Source organism: Semicossyphus pulcher, unplaced genomic scaffold (assembly GCF_022749685.1).
Source record: "Semicossyphus pulcher isolate SPU_LCO1_2020_fin unplaced genomic scaffold, fSemPul1.0.p SCAF_17, whole genome shotgun sequence".
Lineage (NCBI taxonomy): Eukaryota > Metazoa > Chordata > Actinopteri > Labriformes > Labridae > Semicossyphus > Semicossyphus pulcher.
The window spans coordinates 3,424,103-3,445,058 of record NW_027211681.1 but is presented as its reverse complement, the minus strand read 5'-3'; the positions used below and the strand labels follow the sequence as shown (position 1 = coordinate 3,445,058).

The following is a 20,956-nucleotide window of genomic DNA, read 5'->3' as shown; positions in this document are numbered from 1 at the left end:
AAACCAGTTTATGTGTGCAACATAATGCCTCTGTAAAGTGTGCCAGATAACAAAAGCAAAGCGATGCTTCTGGTTTCTGACTAGCCTCACCAGAATAACAATCTCGACCTTGAGGGACCAGGCTGAGTCGAAAAACAGCATCACGTTTCAGTCGTCCATGCTTAGAAAAAAGCCTGTAATCCTGAGCGTGTGTGTGTGTGTGTGTGTGTGTGTTTGACAGACAGAGAGACAGAACAGGAACATATGTGAATCCTCTCCACGTGCAAGTAGAGGCAGGAGCATCTGGTCTTAAGTGGCGGATGTACGCGTGGGTGTATGTGGGTGTGTTCTACAACAAAGAACAAGATGAAGTGCCACCCCACGTGCAACAAAGTCACTGGGGCCACACAGGAGTGAAAATGGCTTAATTTTCACTGAACTGTGAGAATCCCAGCACGCGTCAGCAGAGATGCAAAGCTCTGACTGAAGCCACATCGATCAATCACATCGATAATTCATCAATTCAGTCTGACAAATTATTTTCACGAAACATATGTGTTTCTTCCACTGTCAGTCCTTTTATGGTAGGCTATCATATTTTCTCAGATGCTGTGTGAGTCAGATACAAATTCGCTAGAAGACTATATTAACTACAGGTCTATTATGTTACACTTGCACTGAATGATGACGCAGTTTCATCCAGGTGCCTGATTGTTTATTTCGCTGTAAACACAGTAAAGGACAGACATGCACGAGAATCATGTATTTCCGTCGCTGCTATCATGACTGTCTGCTCACACCGGGCTAACGTTCTCCTCTGGAAGAAGAACAGCGCCATTACTGTGATGTCCATTCTGCTACTGCCATCTACTGGTTAAAACTGGTATCGCCTTAGGCCTACTTACTATTAGAGCAGGTGAGTTTTAATGAGGTTTTTTTAAGTGACATAAAGGATTTCAAATTAATTAATAAAGAAAAGTAATAAGGGAGGACTGTGATTTCATATTTGTGTTGTATTCTCCAACCGAGATGTCTGCCTGCTTCCTTTTAACTGTTTAAAGTATGGGTGGGAGTCACAGGGTACAGGATACACGGTACGAGGCCCACGATAACGAATCTGTGATATTGATATATTGCAAGACAATTATATAATGATACATCACGATATCTGATTAACTGAAGAATACAAAATGCCCCTAAAAAGGTAAAGTGCAGAATTAGTGTATTTAGTCACCGCAATTGGGTGTAGGTTTAACAAATTTTGACACATTTACACATTGTAGTGCTTAAACTTTTTAATGGGCAGGGATTGTCACGTAGGACTCCGTGGCCCGTGAAGTCCACTCATCGCAGGAGAGTGCAACTCTCTCTGCAGACTGGAGAGCATCCTCCACCTTTCCTCTCGTCTCAGCATGAAGAGCTGGAAAAGCTATTTCAGTGAAATTTTTCTGGCCATTTTTGACAACACTGTACGGGCAGAGGTCCTTGCAAATAAACCCAGCGATTGACTTAGAAATGACGCCAGCCCTCGTGTATGAGAAAGGAAGCTTTGTGGTAAACATTGCATTGTTGTTCCCCTAGCTTAAAGCTCCTGTGAGGAGCTTTTGGTTTGTGTTGATTTTGGCACCCCCTGTGGACAAAGCTGTACCCCTTATCTCTTTGCTGATTTTGTCCTGTACATGTTTAAGTGGTGGTTTTTAACAATCTCATCCAGCTCTCTTTAACAGTCATATGTATCACTCACTTTAAATCTCTGCCCTGGAAAATGTAAACAAAGGCAGCGTGCAGTTAATCACTTCGTCTGACACCTACCCCCCCCCACCAGCACTTTCAGGCATTGAAAATAACTATATAGAAATAATCAATCTTGTCACTGATGGTCTGGTTTGCTTTTGTAGCTCATATAGAGTCATCAGATTTAATTTCAGTCTGTTTCATAACCATCGAAAAACTCCTCACAGGAGCTTTAATATACTACTCACTAAGAAACTTTGCAGGAAATGTTAACAAAGGCTCTTTCAGTCTGCATGTTTTTTATCGCTTTGTCAGAATGCGGTCATATAGAGGCATCTGAGTTAAATTGAGTCTAATATTCACCCTGTTTAAACTCCTCACAGTACGTTCAAGATGCCTAGCAAAAGTTATGTTAGAACAAAAGAACAGTCTGATCAGTAATTCTCCTTATATTAGGCTACATGGCGAACAATTTCTACAGTTGAATACAAAGACAATGCCCCTATATCCATGTCACATATTATTAATCAGAATCAGCTTCACTGCTGGAGTACATGTGTACATTTTTGACTCCTTGCCCTTTGTGTACTGACTCAGAAAACAAAGACAGTAAAACTCTGAGGGTGAGCTAGAAATGGAAAGCTATGCATGAAGCAGGTGTATATCGTTAGCTTAATTAGCTATCACCTAGCCTATTTCTGATCTGCCCATGAATGTCGTCATGTCAGATGTTATATGAAGGAGCTGCCTGCAGGAAATGAGAAGCCTGTTTCGCACAACTTTTGTCTAAAATCAAATTCCTCTTTTAAATTCTGAGTGGTAGACCTTTCCCCTTAACCGATGGAGCCTATAGCCAAGACTGTAGCATGTGTGCGACTGCGGCTCTGTTTGAGTTAAAAGGACAGGAAACACTAATGGATGTTAGCTGGAGATACATGTTTTTTTCTTAGAGCTTGAACCTTTATTTGTTCTGTTTTGGCTTCAAATGGCATAATGGAAGAAAGGACTGCATGTGAGATTACAGTGTATTACTCCTTATTAGCCTGCTTTTTCCTGCAATACTCCTACTATTAGCTGCAGTTCTTTGTAATATAAGAAAGGTTTGTGTGTGATTCCCCAAGTGTCTCCTATCCTCAGCCCGACCATGGCACACACATTGTTCTGAGGCTTTCAGGCCTCATGAGTCACACATCCACACCACACGCCTTTATAATGGTACCCAATTAGAGCTCTGTGAATAAAAGGCGCTACTCACGTTTCTTTTTGGAGAAAAAGACACACGGGATCTCGGCAGTGACACAGTCTGATGATCACGTTTAATGCGTGAGGAAGGGGTTTGAGTTAGCACTTTTATCACTAGGTGACAACTGGGAAGGTGTTAGTAATCAATTTATATGGTTCAAGAGACGCAAGTGTAATCTCACAATATAGGCACACAGGGAAATAAAAACTTGTAGCGAGGGATTGTGTGAGGTCTGTCCGCATAATTCTGTTGAATCTTAATATAACTCATGTGGAAAAGGTGATTATATCAGGTGATCACTGAGTGTCCTGTTACAATCATTACCAACAAGCGCTGATGTTGCCTCCTGCTACCCTCCTTTATTTATCATGCTCCATTCTGAGGATGATCATCATGGACGTAAAAGCAAAACAGTTTGTGTGAGTTCATAGTTGACAGGCAGGAAACCCAGCTAGCAGGGAACGTTCCCGTAACATTGGCTAACATTACCTACAACTTTGAAGTACGTTTGAAAGAAAACATTTTGATCTAATATTCGAAGAACGTTTTAAGGATGTTTATCATTTCAAAACGTTTTAACTGCAACATGCTGAAGATATTTACAGGATGTTATTGAGGCCTGGGATGTCAGAACGCCTTTTGCTTGTTACTTAAAAACAAAGGGAGAACATGCTTACTGCAACATTCTGACGATCTTTTGAAAATGTTCCTGAAATGTGATTCTCACTGCAACTTTCTGAAAATGTTTTCAGAGAACGTTCTGCTATTAAAAGGAACATTCTGGGAACCAAATGAAAACTTCCTGCTGAAAACATTACCAGAACATTGCACATAACATTCTCATCTCCCATAAAAGAATTCTAGCTGGGAAGGGCCCACAGAGTGATTGGCCGTTTATAGAGTAGTGTAGGATGGAGAGGTTATATGCCAAATGGAAACCCCTGCTTTAATCTGGTTGTTGAGGATGTGTGGGATTCAGGCAGTGGACTTCTGGCCATCACGACTCCAGCATAACACACACACACACACACACTCACACACACACACACACACACACACACACACACACACACACACACAGGAAGGAAAAAAGAGTGGGCAAGAGAAAGAGTTGCCATCTAAAAGATTTTTGAATATGTTATGCAATAGGTGTACAGTAATCAAATGATCAAGCTCCTGACTCAACATCCTCCTACCTTCTCCTTCACAGTTGTGTGAATGGATAACACACAAACACACACATACACACACACACACACTCACAGATAGATAGATAGATAGATAGATAGATAGATAGATAGATAGATAGATAATCCAGTCATATGTGGCCTATTACAAAACAAGCCGTTATGCTGTTAAAAATATTTTATTTTAAAAACGTCTCAAGTACATGAAAGAATACAGCCATAATGCAATAGGTTTAAATAAATATCAGTTCTTTAATCATTGTTTTTTTCGCTCTGTAACACTTCGCTTCATACTTCCATTGCCTGTCACTGAATCTGACATTTTTCCAGTGCTTTGCCGGGCTTTCTCGCTGTGTGTGGCCCGATAACATGTCGGAGATCCGTGCTAAAACTCGGCCGCCGGGCCAGTGGGTATAGGGCGCCGCATGCATCTTCGCGCCCCAGGTTCTGATTGCCCCTTTCCCCAGGTACACGGCCTGTGCGCATTGCCTGGTACGAACGGAGGGAGACTTTGCGGTGCTGAGACGGGCCAGTTTCCGTCGGAAGCCCGCCTCGCTTTGCCAAAGTCTCGAAGACTTTCTCGAGATTTGTGCTGTCCTTTGCAGATGTTTCAAAATAGGCACAGTCATCACCCAGGACTTGGAGCACCTCTGCTTTAGATATAACCCTCTCAGACTCCAGGACATCCACCTTGTTGGCGCAGACCACCAGGGGAACCTGCGGCTGTGCGCACTGATCTGGCATGGAGGATTTGGTGAGCTTGGATTTAGCAGCCAGAATCTCCGCGCGCAGAGCGCACACCGCTTCAAAAGAGCTCTGGTCATCCAGACTGAATACGAGAAGAAAAATGTCTCCTGCAAAAATATAAAAATGGAAAATAAATCAATTAGACTATTTCCCTCTTGGAGTTTTTATATCCATGCAAAAATAATCAAGCATTTACGCATGCACCAATACCTGCACTGATTATTCAGTTTTGAAAAGACTGTCATGCATTTGAGAGTTTTTACAGGACAGAGATGGAAGAGCAAATACGCACCAGTGAGGATGGACAGCCGCCGTTTGGCTGGGAAATCCCTTTCCCTGGACGCGTCCAGGATGTCGATTTGGTAGGTCTCTCCGCGGATACGAAAGAGTTTCCTGAGGAAATCCTCGGAGGTGGGATTGTAGTCCTCCACAAATCCGTCCCGGAGATATCTCCTTAGGATGGAGGTCTTGCCGACCCGTGGCGCACCCAGAACCACGATGCGCTTACAGTTCTGCGGCTTGGTGGAGTGAAGAGGGTCTTGTCGGTGCTCTTGGCCAATCTGGCGGTGCCGGGTTTGACCGTGAAGAACCAAAGCTGCCAGCTGATCAAGCGGAGATCTCTTGCAGGGGTTGTTGCTGTTGGCAGTGGACAGTTGCCTTATGGCTGACCCTGAACGCGCCTTTTTCTCCTGTTTCCACTGAGATGTGGCCACTTTAAGAATCCCCAAGCCAGCCTTTATTCCCGATGAACTCAAGTGCTGCGACGCGTTTTTATAAGCCAGCAAGACTTTAGATGAGCCGGCACACTGTCCGTCTGTATTCCCATGAAACTGAGGACCATCTGTGGCGGAGCAGCTCAGCTGGTGCGGAACAGGGATGGAGGTGGTCTGTGCGCCGGCGGAGATGCTGCTCCTTTCCATAGTTTACGAATGGTTTTGCGCCGAGGTTCCGCGCAACAAAGTGGGCAGAATCGGAGGTCTCACGTGTCGTAGGCTTGCCTTTGCCGTTGTAGCGGTGGCTGTAGACAGTTGTGTTTATATAGGCCATCCTCAACCCCGTGTTCATCCGCGTCATGCTGACTGACAGGAGGGGCTGGCGTGTGTTTCAGGAGGAGTCTCTTTTGAGGAAACAAAATATGTACATAACATTTAGGTTTTAAAACTGAGCTTAGACTACGTTGTAATCTATTTTCTTTACTCTTGTCATGTTTCTGAAGACCCTTGATAACTTTATATAATTACTGTGCGTCCAATGTTATTTTCATTATTATTGTTATTATTGTTATTATTATTATTATTATTATTATTATTATTATCAGCCTATTATTATGCCTATTATTATACGCCCATATAGCCGAATAGGTCTTCAATAAGAAAAGTTATTAAAGGCTACTTTTGTTTTTGTTCCCAATATGTTCATACTTTTTTTCTGGGGTTTTTTGCATAGAAAATAAAATAAAAAATGTTTCTACCTGATTAACGGACTCAGAACATCTTTTTTATACTCGCTTGTCTTCTGACTTTTTTTCTTTCATTTAGGAATCAACTAGCATTTTCAATAGTGCCCTTTATCGTTTGGTAAATTGTTTCATATTTTTATAGTTTAATACGAAAGAAAGGGAGAGAGAAAGAAAGAACGAAAGAGTCATTCATCGCTCCATGCATGTTGCGTCCATTGCTATGGTAACGACCAGAGAGAGACGCTGAACAACCTAAACATACTTGAAGCTAACCGCAGCGCTAGCTTGGTTAGCAATTCATTACTTTCGCTGCGTTAGCTCTACGTTACTGTTACTTTGACGGTAGTTTGACCAAATGAGCGGCTGTGAATCACCGAGGAACGAGTTAAGACCTCTAACTCACCCAGGTGAGCTATGACCTGGTGTCTCTCCTTCGCCTGTCTGTCTCTTCTCCTCCTCTCACTTTGACTTCTCCAGTGAAAAGACTTACTATACCTGTGTTCACACCATTTTCTGTAGTAAAAGTATGAGTAGCACGGTATCAAAACACCCTGTAACGAAAGTAATGGGTTCAAAGATATTAAAGGTTCCTACAGTTCATGAAGTAGGCCTTTCAGTAGTAGAATTAGCCTACCCATTATGCTGTTATAATGTGACGCATTATCGCTATCGCTATCGCTATAACGCTATTATTATGTGCACATCAATGTAATGTAGCTGAGGAAGGTGGGGCTACTATTCGGCTAACTACTGTTCTGTTATGTATTATGTGTATCCCTCAGGGCATCAATAAAGTTTACTTTGATATAAACCTTATAATATATAAGATAATACACATAAAATATACGTGTTGCTTATATTTTGTTTACTTATCCAATTAAGCAGAGTAAGGTTATCCAAAAATTGTAGTCTTATTTGAGAAAAAAGTACAACAGTATTCCTGGAAATAAAGTGGAGTAGAAATCTGTATAAAATGGAAATTGCCTACTCAAGTAAAATACTTGAAACTCATAATTGTAGTTAAGTGCATAATTTTGGTAAATGCACCTGGTTGTATTGTATTACTGTTTATATTAAGTCAAAGCAGGAAGCAATCAGTACATACGGATGAATTGGAGGGAGAAAGTGGGTCATTCATTTCATTTTCAAAGTGCAGCAGCTATTTCTTCTCTAAAGGGCCAAGGGCATCTCTGCTTTCTGAAAGGCTGTGCCGAGTCGGTAAAGAAAATCATGGAGGAAGCAAAGCGAGGAAAAGCACAAAAGCTCAAAAAGCCAAGGACTTGTAATTGTTGTTGTGGCAGTGGTAATTATAATCAGGTACCGTTGGACAAAGAGACATTTATGGAATTGTATAACCATGTCAGTGTTTCAGGGTAATCTCTTTGTCTCTGTCTGTGGCGAGCATGAGCACTGATGTAGCTACTTTCACACAATGAAGAACAACCTCTTTCACTGACAATAAGGAACATGAATTATTATAATCTGTGAAGATAAAGTGAGAGACTATGTATTTAAGTATTTAAGCAGCTGATTGGAAACACAAAATAAACACACAGTCTGTTGTTTTTTCTCTCCTCTCCTCCAGAACTCAAGAAGCTTAAAACGTCAGAGGAAAGGTCCAACCCTGGTGATGACCAGTCCAAGAAGTTTACTCTTAAAGGGGAGAATTTACAGGCTCTGGACATTCACCAACGGGACCTCAATAAAGTAAACCCCACTTCATCCATATAAAATGCTTAATATTATATAATATAATATAATAAAAGACATATCATTTGTCTGTAGCATCCTGGTCCTTTAATTTTAAAGCAGTTGTATGTGTAACTGCATATTGTGTCTGCAGCTTTGTGTACCAAAGCCACCCAAGGGACTCCAAAAACCAGTGCTCATGGCCTGTGTGCAAAAGACTCAGGCAGCTGATGAAGCTGAACCTCTGGACTATGCAGGTTAGCTGTTTCCTTTACGCTCACATATAACAATATCACAATAACATACAGTACATTAGCCTCTTAAAGACTTTTTTGTGTCCTTCTCTTTTCAGGAGCTGACAGGCTTCACTTGGATGACCACGGGATGGTTCTTCCACACAGCATCCTGGGTAGTGTAGAAGATTTCAGAAGTTATCTTGAGGCCAAAGGGGAGGAGGAGGTAAATAAGATCCAATACAAGAAACACACATTTAAAAAATCATTTTTTAACATGCAGTTATTAAACTCTCTCAAACAAAAGCAGCTCACCTTCTGTATACTAATAGATTCCTCTACCATCCAGTTGGTGAAGCGAATACCTAAGTCCCAGAGAGATCCTGCGTCTGAGGCTCCGGGGAGGCATCACACTGATGCTGTGGAGAATGGAAGTAGGATCCCTTCAGGTGTCAGAAACATTCAGAGTAATGCCCTGCAGCACTGGCAAACACATATGAGGCAGCGCAGACAGCAGCAGGACTTCTTATCTGGTGAGCTGATTAGAGAGCAAAATAACTCCCTGACCTGCATTTTTATTAACATTAACATGGATACAAAACAGGCGTTATATTATTTAAGGAAACATAACATCTTCAGTCAGGTTTCTTATCTTTGGCAAATTTGACATTTGATCATTTAAAAAGAACTACTGGTATTTATTGTAAGTTTGCTTTTATGTCTCATCTCTGTATATCTTCCTCTCCATTCATCTGCTGCTCCTCTCCACTCTTTAAGACCTTCTCAACAGGCCGGTGGCAAATTTGTTGATGAGCCAAGCAAACCGTTTCAGAGAAACTCAGGAGCAGAGGGAGTTTCTAAACCAAGTCATGCCGCTCATCCACTCTGGATATGTATGTCACACATTTCCTTGTGTAACAAAAATCGTGAAAAATGTCAGTATCTTTTTTTTTTTGTCACTATTTTGTTTCTACGTCTTAGGGTTATCGTGTTGGCAGTGAGTTTTGGAGTCTACCCCCACGTTATGGAGATGAAATGAGCGGCATCACGGTCACTCTGACTCAGACAGAGCAGGGCAGACGGGAACCTGTCACACACGTAGGACAGCCAAGCAGCATACGCCAGGAATCAGGTACACACAGACACCTAAAGTAGGCTGAGTGCCCATTTCTCTCTTTAGCCAGCTTCTCGATACTTTTTTAAAGATTATTTTTTTGGCTTTTTATGCCTTTATTTGAGGGCGTATTGTAGAATACAAAAACATGCTCTGTGAAGTTGTCCACTTATTTCCAACATACCAAAAGCATGTTCAAATAAGCTAACAAAAAAGAAGATCAATTATAAAGAGATGTCGTGTGACGTGAACTGGATGTGACTGGTTGCATGTTAACTAAAACAGTTGGAGAACTGCTTCAAACTATTCTCTCTGTGGGACATTCTTCATCCTCTAGGAATATTGTGTGATGAAACTCTGCGCCAAGCTTCTTGGACCTGGGACCAGAGTGCATACCTACAGCACCAGTGCCAGAAGCTTGGAGAAGTTCTACAGGACATGGACATTAAAAAGCCGGTAAATGGGAATAAAAACTCTTGCACTAAAACAATCTATAGTTCAGAAACGCTTTTACAACAATGTGTCCTTGTTAGAGCCTGAAAAATATATCAGTTAGCTGGCCAATGTCAGCCTATTACAGATATAATTGCGTTGCTATGTACGTTTTCATGTACAGCAGAATAAATGCTCGGGGTGATATAGGACAGGTGTAATCTCATAGTATAAGAGTTTCCAGCTTAGTGCTCTGTCCATAATACTCTCAGCACTGTCTGCAGGCTATAGCATCAGCAGACATTGGTCAGCACTAGAATCAGTTTTCAATCAGAATCAGAATGGTGCTTCATTTCCGATAAGGTTCACACAAATAAGGAATTTGTTTTGGTGTTTCAGTACAGAACAATGAACACAGAAACTTAAATCGAATAGGTGAGTGCAAAAAGCTTGCAATATAAAATTAAAACCTGTGCAATGTAAACAGACATACTGTAACGCATAAATCTGAATTAGAGTCTAAACTTTAATGTAATGTTAACGTTGACGTTGACTGTGTGGCAGGATGAGAGTCCATGTCATGTGGGGGTGGGGCCGGGGCATTATTGATAGTAATAATTGTAATTGATTGAAATAATGTCACACCTTTTTTTGTTAAAGTTACTTGTTTGAAATGGCAGCCGTCTCAGTACATTTCATACTGATGCAAAATCCACATAGAAATTTTATTCAAGCACTAACATTTTGGCAGTAGAAGAAATTGCAGTCCAGAATTGCCACATGTAATTTATTTTTCTACCACGTACGTCCCATTTTTTAAGCATGGGGTGCATTATGTACTATCTGGTACAAAGGCAATAATGATAGAAACTTATGGCCTGTTGACAGTCAAGAAAAAGCAGGGAAAATGATTAACAGAAAATCCATTCATCATGTAGTCTATCTGTTTATGTCATATAGATCTTTATAAAGACAGCTCTGTGCAGGAGCTCTTGTATAATCATGTAGGAGATGTTCATTATGTATCTTTGCAAAGGGTACATACTGCCATGACGCCACAATTTAAATCACACATTATAACACCTTTTTTTCTGTCCTCTCTAACAACGTACTTGATTTCATATGGACTGCACAGATCCAGATTGCGTATGTTTTGTTTCAACACAAAAAAACAACTTCATTATTGGCCCACTCGCTGTCCAAGCACACAACCCACTGAAGCTGCTCATACCCTCAGGACACTCTGTCCCTCTGAAGCTGCTAGCTGCTCATGATCAGTCTGTATCTTCTCGAACAGCCTGTGATCATCAAGCCTTTGGCACTCTGCTCGAGGTTTTCTGTTTCAACGACAGAACACGGGCGAGGCGGACAAGCACATGTACACGCATCATATGCGCAAACATGCACACACAGTGTGCTCACAAACTGCAAAATTGTAACGATGTTTATACCTGTAAAATGTACAGCTCTTATGAGATTAATGAAGCACTGCAGCTCTTCCATAAACATTCATGTCTGTTTGCATGCATGCTAACACAGAGACGGTACAGTTATGAAACCTGGAGCGTGTCCAATCAGAGAGTAGCACTGTTGGGGTAACAGAGCCCAAAGAAAAGGGGCTGAACCTGCCTAACTGCTCTCTGCATTACAATGACTCTATCAGCAGTGGCAGGAGGTGCCGGGGTAAACACTTAGACAAATGTGCACTTCTCTGCACAGCCAGTTCCCACTTAATCCTATTAACACAACAGGCAACAGGTGCTGATTATCGGAGGCTTTATTCCAATTACATCTTTTTTCTTCTTCTCTCATATGGTGTCCTTCTCCGCTATCCCTCCCTCTCTCGCGCTCTCTATCACGCACACATACACACACACACACACACACACACACGTCTGTGCCAGTGACATAAGAAGAAATGGTAGCAGTGTGTTCTGTCGTGCTGCTGTCTAATGCGATGCTGAGATGATTTGGGGCCTGAAGTACGTTCTGACACACGGACAGAGACAGATCGTCCTGTCAGCGGCTGACTTGTCCATGACAAGTCAGCAAGAGAGATGAAGGAGGCGGAGGTGGAGGAGTTATTAGGAGAGAAGAGAAGAGAAGAGAGGGGAAGGAAAGTAGTTAGGAGAGAAGGGGAGAGTTTTGTGGAGAAGTCTGAGCAAGAGCAAGTATGAATGGTATTGTTTGGCTCAAGCAGTTGAGTTGATACAGGCTTAAGGACAGTGTGGGTGCACCTTTAAGCCGATAACAAATGGACAGCGTGTTTCATCCTCTCACGTTATACGTTTCATTACACACCTAACTGTGTCCTCGCTGGCTGTACCATCTCTGTGAGTGGACAGGACATACTATTGATGTCGGGCTGAAAAGTACTTTGGGTGTTGCTTTTCAATGACAGGAAACTGTGAATGGACGTACAAAGATCACCCTCCTCTGTGCCTCTGTGATTACAGGACATCTCTGGACTGGAGGTGATTGGCTCCGGCAGGCCGCCCACTCATGTCACACTGTGTCGTAGTCCTCTACTGAAGCAGGCGGAAGAGGAAAAGGAGCACAAGAAGATGAAGAAGGAGAGCCTGTGAGAACAAGAATGTCCTTGCTTTTTTGATTTATAAGATATACACCAATCAGCCATAACATTGTGACCACGGACAGGTGAAGGGAATAACATTGATCGTCTTGTTACTATGGCCCCTGGCACTGGGTGGGATATGTCAGGCAGCAAGTGAACATTTTGTCCTCGAAGTTGATGTGTTGGAAGCAGGAAAAATGGGCAGGTGTAGCTTTGACAAGGGTCAAATTGTGATGGCTAGACGACTGGGTCAGAACATCTCCAAGCTGCAGCTCTTGTGGGTTGTTCCCAGTCTGCAGTGGTCAGTACCTACCAAAAGTGGTCCAAGGAAGGAAACCTGTGAACCGGTGACGGGATCATTGATGCGCATGAGGAGCGAAGGCTGGTATTCCCTAATGGCAGTGGCCTCTGTCAGCAGGATAATGCTGATGGCAGAAAGGGGTCCCACACAATATTAGGCAGGTGGTCATAATGTTATGGTGAATATGTATATACCGCTTTGGAATTAATTTACAGACCACTCCATTATTTAATTACATCAGCATCTCTCTACATGTAATGGTCAGCCCAATCCAGATCTGAACCTCAGTGAAGATCTCCTAAATGTGATCAGGATGGATGGTCACAAGCCTTTGACAAAACCCAGCTGCTTGAATTTTTGCACCAAAAGTGGCCTAACGTCACCCATCAGCAATGTGAAAGACTGGTGGAGAGCATGCCAAGATGCATGAACCCTTAAATTAAAGATCTAATCTCGAAGATTTCAGTTTCGTTCTCTTTGGCGGCACCTTTGCCGTTAAATGGTAATTGTGGGAGTACACTTCTCAGTTTAACCAGACGTCTACGGTCGGCGCCCGTTTTTATGGTTGTAACTCTTGATTTTCCTCGCTGACGGTCGCTTTCCTTTTTAGACTGTTTGGCTTCATCTGAGTGTCAAATTTGTTTCTTTTTCTTTGGATTTTCACTTATTTTTGAGGTTGTATCTGTAGTCATCGATCTTTTCTTTGTCTGTTCAGCCATAGTAGATTACTGTTTACTCGCAACACTTGCAGAGACTGGAAAAGCAGCCGCTTAGCTCCGCCTACCCTCTCTGACAGACCAATGATGGAAAACGCGTCACTAACTGGGCGCAGCTTGTGATTCTTTCTGTGAAAGTTGCCACAGACACCCAGTCCGTAATAATACTATATACTGCAAATGCAAAGGCTTTCATCAGTGGGCCTTTGGCTCAATCACCATTGTGTTACCTCATTCGGAGATACATTGTGACTTAACATTTATTCAAATGAAAATCTTCGAGATTCTATCTTTAAAAAACAGGTTATTCCACCAAATACTGATTTATGAACTCGTTAAAACATGAGTCTTCTGTTGTTTAAAAATGAACATGAACTTGTTTTTCTTACATTATTCGAGGTCTGAAAAACATCTATCTTAACCAGCCATCATTTTCTCCAAATAAAAGACCTATATGAGAATATTTGATGTGGAAGTTGGCAGAAATGTTGGATACAATAAAACAAAAGTTCATCTGACACAAACACAAACCCATAAATAGTATTTTTGCAATGATCTCTTAATTATTTCCAGAGCTGAATGTATAATTACCAACCAAGTTCTAACTTTTTCTAGGCTGAATATGTTTAAATCCGACCAGAAAGTCATTATTAAATAGTATTGGGAAATTTTAGCACGTTCGCCCAATCACTGCTAAATGTGTCCTTCAAACTGTAATGTGAACAATGGAAAAAGGCAATACTGTTTGTCCACTTGAACAACTCAGTGCTCATTAAATACAAATATTGTTTTTCATAGAACTTGGACAATGTGTTAAAACAAATGTTTACACTATGGCTTCAATTTAAATTTAAATTTCACTTGAATGCATCATTTCATGGGATGACTACATCATGCATCATTCAAGGGCTGCGACAGGGCTCAGGCTAGTCATCATGTTGTGGCTGTGTCTTGTAAGGGATCTGACCTCTGAATAGGGACATGGCTAATGACTAAATGACTCATTCACTTATTGTCCAACTCACTGATTTGAGCAGCGCTGCTGTCTCCTCCACAGAAATCCGCTGGCACAGTATGATGATGTTCACTCAGACGTCGTCTTTGTTCCTGCTTTGAGGTTCTGCGGTCAGCTCGCTAGCTGGACCGGAAACTCCACCAGTAACCAGGTACAGAACGCCCTCAGAAAAAAACGGTCATGCATTAATTAATTAATTCGCATTTTGCTGTTCAACTCAATTCCTCCACAGCGATTTGCATTGCCTCCGTGTTGCTTTGATTTCTCACCTTCTCACTTCCACACACTCATTGATCAGAGAGATGTAGGAATCAGTGCCACCATATTGTTTGAGGCCCTGGCTGGAGAAATGGCCTCATCCCACCTGGAGCTGCACAATGAGGGCAGCACAGCCATCTTCTACAGCTGGCAGCAGCTTCCCGTGCCACAGAGCTTTGCTCACCTGCGAACACAAACAAAGGGTCCTCACTTCTACTTCAACTCCTCCTCTGGTACAAAACATCAACAGACATCTGCCGTTCCAGTCTTACGTCACACACTGTTTGTCCCTGTGTCAGCACTTCTTTCTGTGTTGTTCAAACAGAACCTAACCCGCCTTTCTGCTTTCTATGTGGCCTCCCCCTCCCGTCCCAGGTGTGATCCTTCCAGGTGATACCCAGCAGGTTGAGGCCATCTTTAAGACACTGGAGCCAGGCATCAAAACTGAAGTGTGGCAGCTCATTACCCACCCTGTGCTGCTGCAAGGAGCCTCCATGCAGGTCACATTGAGCGGAGTGGCCCTGTACCAGGACAAAACTGCAGACCAGAGGCTGTTCCTAGAGGTTGTGTACATTTAAACTGTGTGTGAGACAGAAACATGCATAAACTGGAACTAAGGTTTACAGACACAGAAAGACATAAGTTTATTGTCTGTGTTTCTTGTGTGTGCAAGAGCAGACCAAGCTGGAAAAGAAAGTGACGGACAAACTGTGTCAGTCGATCGTGTATGAGTTGCTGCAGGGGGTCCGCACACCAGAGAGACCCAGCTCTCCTGCAGAGCTCTACGTCACTGAAGAGCAGCAGTTTTTAAGCAAAAACCCCAAGGTAAATCCTGCAGGTGCAGGTAATGTCATTTAAGCAACTCACACTGTCTACTCACTATATTTCTTTTATGTGCAAACCTTCCAAACAGAGAGTGACAAATGAAATATTTATATATATAATTAATTAATATGGTGTTGTTTGAGGCCCTTAAGTCATCATTCATCAGTGTAGCACCAATCTTGGATCCCATCATTTACAGTCTGATGACGATATAGCCTCTGGGGACAACAGTGAACATGCCGAGCAGCGATAAACAACTTCCTTTTCCACGTGCGGCATTGTTTACAGAAAAAGAAACTGTTTTTCTTGTGATTTACTAAACGGGTCTTACCTTTGCAGAAATTGCAGGATCATGATGCAGATTTGTAAGAAGTAAAAATGAAGCTTTGTCAGGTCTGTCCTCAAGAGGAGAAGAAAACTTTTAAAATGACCGTTTGTTGAACAGAAGTCGGATCGATCATTTCTGATGCATTCGAGGAAGTCGGGAAATCTGAACGCTGAACGACTTTCGTGACACAGCGTCAAGGGAATTTATCTCAAGTTGAATTTTAGATCTAGAAAGGATTGTTAGCTATTAGCGTGCAGATGTCTGTTTATAGAGATTAAGAAGAAGCTAAATCATCCTCAGCTGATGGGAGCCGGGATGTCATTACGTTCCACCTGTTTTTCGCTCTCCACGCGGACTGTTCTGTCCTGCATACGCCGCAGCCTGCTGATACGTGATTGGTCAATATTATTCGGACTACAAGCGTAGTACAAATGGAAACCAGAACACTTACTGTCCCCAAAATCCACGTCGCTGCCGACAGATTCTACATTTATATGTAGAATCTGCAGAGATCAGGGTGGCACAAAGTCACCTATTATTGATGTTTCAGATGTTTCTCTTTGCTGTAGTATTTTTAGTCCGAACAGCTCATTCAGAGTGAGATGACCCTTAATGGACCAATTTTCATTTAGTTCTTTTTGACATTATTGGCTGTAGAAAAGGAGATTATGGACCATTTATGGCTGGATAATATGTTAGTCTCCATTCATTTTACGCCACATATATTATTGCCATGGTTATTCATGGTAGCTCATGAGCTAATAATAGATCACAGCTGCTTATATCTTAAACCAGTAACTCTACTTCATACTGCAAAAGAGGTTATGCTGCCATAGCAATGCTAAGAAACCTGGTTTAAACTGGGTTAAGAGAGTTAAGGGTATTTTAAGAGGCTATAACAGCAACAGCAATATACACGGTGGGGCGTGATTGACAATAACATCACTAGTGTAATTGGAATGGATGGGGGACTTTTCTTATAAAGCCACATCTGTCATTACCAGATAGTAAGGTGATTACAGCTCTCTTGCCCTTTTTCGTTGTCCACTGTCACATTGTACAAGCTCAAAGGTAGGAGAGACTAAAAATGATGACAGTTGTTAGAGAAGTTTATCTATTATCGTGTAACATGGCAGTCTGTGGTCATGCTGATTCTCCTCACAGTAATTACTCCTTCATTCACGGTTTCAGTTGCAGCTCCTTGATGAGTCAGTGGACATCCTGAAGAGACTGTGGCAAGAAGTGAATCCAGGACACACCTGGGATCTCTCTGTTGATACCCTCCGACAGGTAGAGAAATAATGTTACGTTATTGTGAACAAGGACAGTAGATGTAGCTGAATAGTCAGCAGGTTGATCCATCTAGCAGGATAGAGTCACAATGACCTGTTTGTGCACCTTTCATAAAATGTTTCTCCATTCATCTTCATCTCTGTTGTAGGTCCTGCTGTCTCTGCCAGATCAGGAATCAGCTCAGGAGAAGAACCTGGCTCAGCTCAACTCTCTGCTTCTGCAGCTTTCTGAATCATCTGTTCAAAAACACAAACAACCAACAGCAGCAGCTACAGGGTGAGACACAAACACACATGAGTCATGCAGCATCTCTACCGCAGCATCTTGGCCCTGTCATAAACACACCCACACCTGCACAGCAAGTGTAGCGAGCCAACAGGATATTGTGGTGTGCGTTGCCCCCTGCAGGCAGCAGCTGTGGAGGAAACTGCTGGACACTATGGATGATGAAGCCAGGAGGCTCAGAAAGCTGCTGGGCACAGACCTTCAGTCATAGGTTGGTGAAGATAAAATGAATTAATGCTGCTTACTACTGTGTTATTACATCCCAGAGATAGCTGAAAACAAAGATGAGACGAGTGAGAAAAAGGAAGTTGCAGCTGCTAAAGACAGGAGTGGGGCCAGGTCCAGATTGAAAGATGACATCAAAGGAGAGTACAAGTCAGCAGCAACTGAGAAACAAGTGGAGGTGAGAGGGGAAAAGGTGTGGTATGTGTGTTCGTGTGGCCGACGCACTTCTGTCTATACAGATGGCCTTTTTACTGTACATTGCTGTTCTGCCACAGGGCGTATTGAAGCTCCACCATTACGGGACCTTTGCCATTTTATACTGAACCAAGCATTGGTTGTGTTTTTATTTTGCAGAAGCAAAAGGCACGCGACTTGCAAACAAAAAGCCACCCTTTATTCTGATGCCGTTTTGCCTCTCTTATGACCTCCAATGCCGTCTCAGAGGTGGAACGACTTCGCCTAACCCTTCTAAATCTGCGTGTTTTACTTAAAAGACAAGGCGTAATGGTGCAATAATCCCGTCTTGAACTGGCAGTGTAAAAGGGGCTAGAGACAGTTTATAGAGTGTCTTGTCGGTGGCTTCAGATTCAAGAGTATTTCAATTATAAGTACTAAGAAATGTCTTGATTTTAAAGGCATGACACATCACTCAGCTCTCTTCCAACTGATCCATCCATGAGTCAGTGTCAAGACTTACAACAAGCTGTCAGGTCATCATTTACTCATCTGCAATTTAACAAAACAATTCTTGTTTTCTTGTTACTACTGGCTGTCCCCATGAGACTAGTACATACACTTACAATATTGTGTTCTACACACTAGTGTTGCAGTAGTTCCCCGGCACCATTAATTCCTTTGTGTGTGTGTACATGTTGAGCTTATCACTTGATTTGCATAGTTAAACCAGACATTCCACATCCCCACTAAATGCCCACAATCCAGTGTTTTGTCCCACCAAAAGTCGTTACAGTAGCTAAGCAATAGAATATAATAGGAAACAGTCTTCTTCTTTTTTTTGCAGACTGACTGGTTGGCTGAGATAGCAAGCAAAAAAAGTCACTTAGCATCCATTGATTCTTATGGAAGTGATTGTTTTCCTATCCCCGACCTCATTATACCTCGACCATTTGCATCATCTTATATACAAATGTAAATTTCAGCAACAACTCATCGTCAGCGCAGGGACTGAGAGCCTAAATGAGGACTGTGTTACTCAAATACAGACGTCTAGTTGGCTCAGTTGGTCGTCACATCCACTGCTAGGTGTGAATCAGCTCGGGACCTGTTGCGTCTCCCTTTTCATGGCTCACGTTTCCATTGCCAGCAAACAAAAGACATAAAATCAAATATAGTTGCAACCTGGGAACAGCGTCTTGTCTCTATGACTCTATATTTTGCTGAGTGATTTTTTCCTCCGTGTGATGGTTGAATCATGGGTAACATACAGCCTATTACTCACAGGGTGCCATGGTAACAGAACACTGTGTGAAAATGTGCACCTGCTCTCAAGTTGTGTGCCCAGGGTGTAAATGAATAGCACCTGGACCAGTGCAAGCGTTCTGTGATACACACACACAAACAGCAATACGTTAACTCAAACAGTAACGTAATCCATTATATTTAGCACCATGAAATATGAGGGAGGCAGTTTTTCATGACGTTAAAGCAACCAAGCAAAGGTAAACACTGTCACTGAGGCCTAAATCATTCCCAACTTTGTCTGTTTGTCTGTGTGGTGTCTATCTGTCCGTCCCAATATGAGGGAGGCAGTTTTTCATGACGTTAAAGCAACCAAGCAAAGGTAAACACTGTCACTGAGGCCTAAATCATTCCCAACTTTGTCTGTTTGTCTGTGTGGTTTCTATCTGTCCATCCTGTAGACTGTATAAAAAGATGGATGACATGACAGCTCCCTAAAAGTGAAGCCAAAACATCTCCTCCATCGTAACAGATGGGACATGAGTCAAACTATAAAATCAAAATACACCTCAAATGCATTTTTCTGAAACATGGTTTCTGTCATTATAGTTAGTTCTTATCATGCTGGTTTACATGCTGACGGGTTTATTTTTAATGAGTTATTTGATGCTGTAAAAAGGATGATTGACAGCTCTGTTGACAAATACGGCTCCTGCAGCCAATCCGGTCCAGATTAACAGAGTAGAGGAGAAACAGCGAGAGGAGACGTAACTAATACAATCACTACAGTCACTGAAGTTTCCAATATCAACACAAGAAACTGTTTTGTTGTTAATACTCAAACATCAGGGATCTTTGCCAGTTTTTTTGTAAGTTAAATGTGTTTTTTAGTTAGCAGAAGGGGCGGGACATAATTACTGCGGCTCAACGAGCCTATCTCTGCCACACAGTCTCTGGCTCCAAAAATGTCACCAGCGCAAGATGGCAGCACATGTCTCAGGGGTATTTTGCGTTCACTTTTGAACAATGACAGTAGATGGAGACGCGTCGTCTGTCTTTATATACAGTCATTGGTCCATCCTGTGTGCAGGACAGCAGAAAGAAGGGGAAAAGAAGGGATGAAGCAGTGAAACGCCCCAGGGGAAAACAGGGGAAGGTATCTCCCTTGCTGACTGACTCAAGCATCAGTCAGCAGCCTCCTGAGGAAGATGAGCAAACTGAAGAGCCAGAGGTGATGGAAATTTACACCAGGCTCCTGCACAGAAAGGTAAGTCTTGTTATTGTCTTTTCATACACTTTTTTTAAAGGAGCACTCTATGGATTTTACACACTGAGTTAAGTACCACTTGCAGGACACAGTTGTTGTTTTGGCTCAGGAGAAGTTTTCCAAAATTTGAAAAAATAACCCTCATCGTGTGATAAAAATTAAAAACTCCATCCAGCTGCAGTATGGGAAATGTAGGATCCTTGGTATTTGGAGCTTGACCCATTATAGGGAATCACATCCAGGAAGTTAAAACCTCCGCAATTTCATTTATTTATTTAAAGTCTTTACGTTTTCCACAGTCCTATGTACATCCTATAAATACATGAATGTATATTTTACTGTGTGGCAGGTTTATGCTCTGATTGAAGACCTGACTGACAGCCTGTGTGACCTGATGGATGAGCTTCATAAAAGAGATGAACATCAACACATGTGAGGCAGGCACAGGAGCCAGCTGAATATGCACAGCTAAATGTAAATATAAAAAATAGATAAATAAGGATTACATGGGTTCAGTAGTTTTATTGTGAAATCAATAAACTTTATGATCTGGATGCACTGTGGCTTTGTATTAATATTTATTTTGTGTCTCGCTCACTATGTCACACTCACAGTACCGCTGACTCTGCAAA

General features: G+C 42.1%; 2 protein-coding genes across 2 annotated transcripts; one reads left to right on the top strand and one right to left on the bottom strand.

Moving 5' to 3' along the window:
- Window positions 1-4,303: 4,303 nt before the first annotated feature.
- rasd2b (RASD family member 2b) lies at window positions 4,304-5,883 on the bottom strand. Its single transcript, XM_069666187.1, has 2 exons — window positions 5,183-5,883; window positions 4,304-4,997 (listed from the first exon to the last, which is right to left on the bottom strand). Exons 1-2 carry the CDS (start codon window positions 5,808-5,810, stop codon window positions 4,450-4,452), a joined length of 1,176 nt encoding a protein of 391 aa, XP_069522288.1. The 5' UTR covers window positions 5,811-5,883; the 3' UTR covers window positions 4,304-4,449.
- Window positions 5,884-7,706: 1,823 nt separating this feature from the next.
- On the top strand, window positions 7,707-20,824 carry mycbpap (mycbp associated protein). The gene is given in 18 exon segments (XM_069665393.1): window positions 7,707-7,722; window positions 7,935-8,056; window positions 8,193-8,295; window positions 8,391-8,497; window positions 8,621-8,804; window positions 9,049-9,164; window positions 9,253-9,403; window positions 9,723-9,841; window positions 12,274-12,398; window positions 14,467-14,575; window positions 14,723-14,915; window positions 15,058-15,245; window positions 15,361-15,507; window positions 17,027-17,125; window positions 17,277-17,404; window positions 17,537-17,816; window positions 20,148-20,324; window positions 20,674-20,824. Coding segments are annotated over 18 exon segments (2,451 nt in total). The 3' UTR covers window positions 20,761-20,824.
- The last annotated feature ends 132 nt before the right edge of the window (window positions 20,825-20,956 follow it).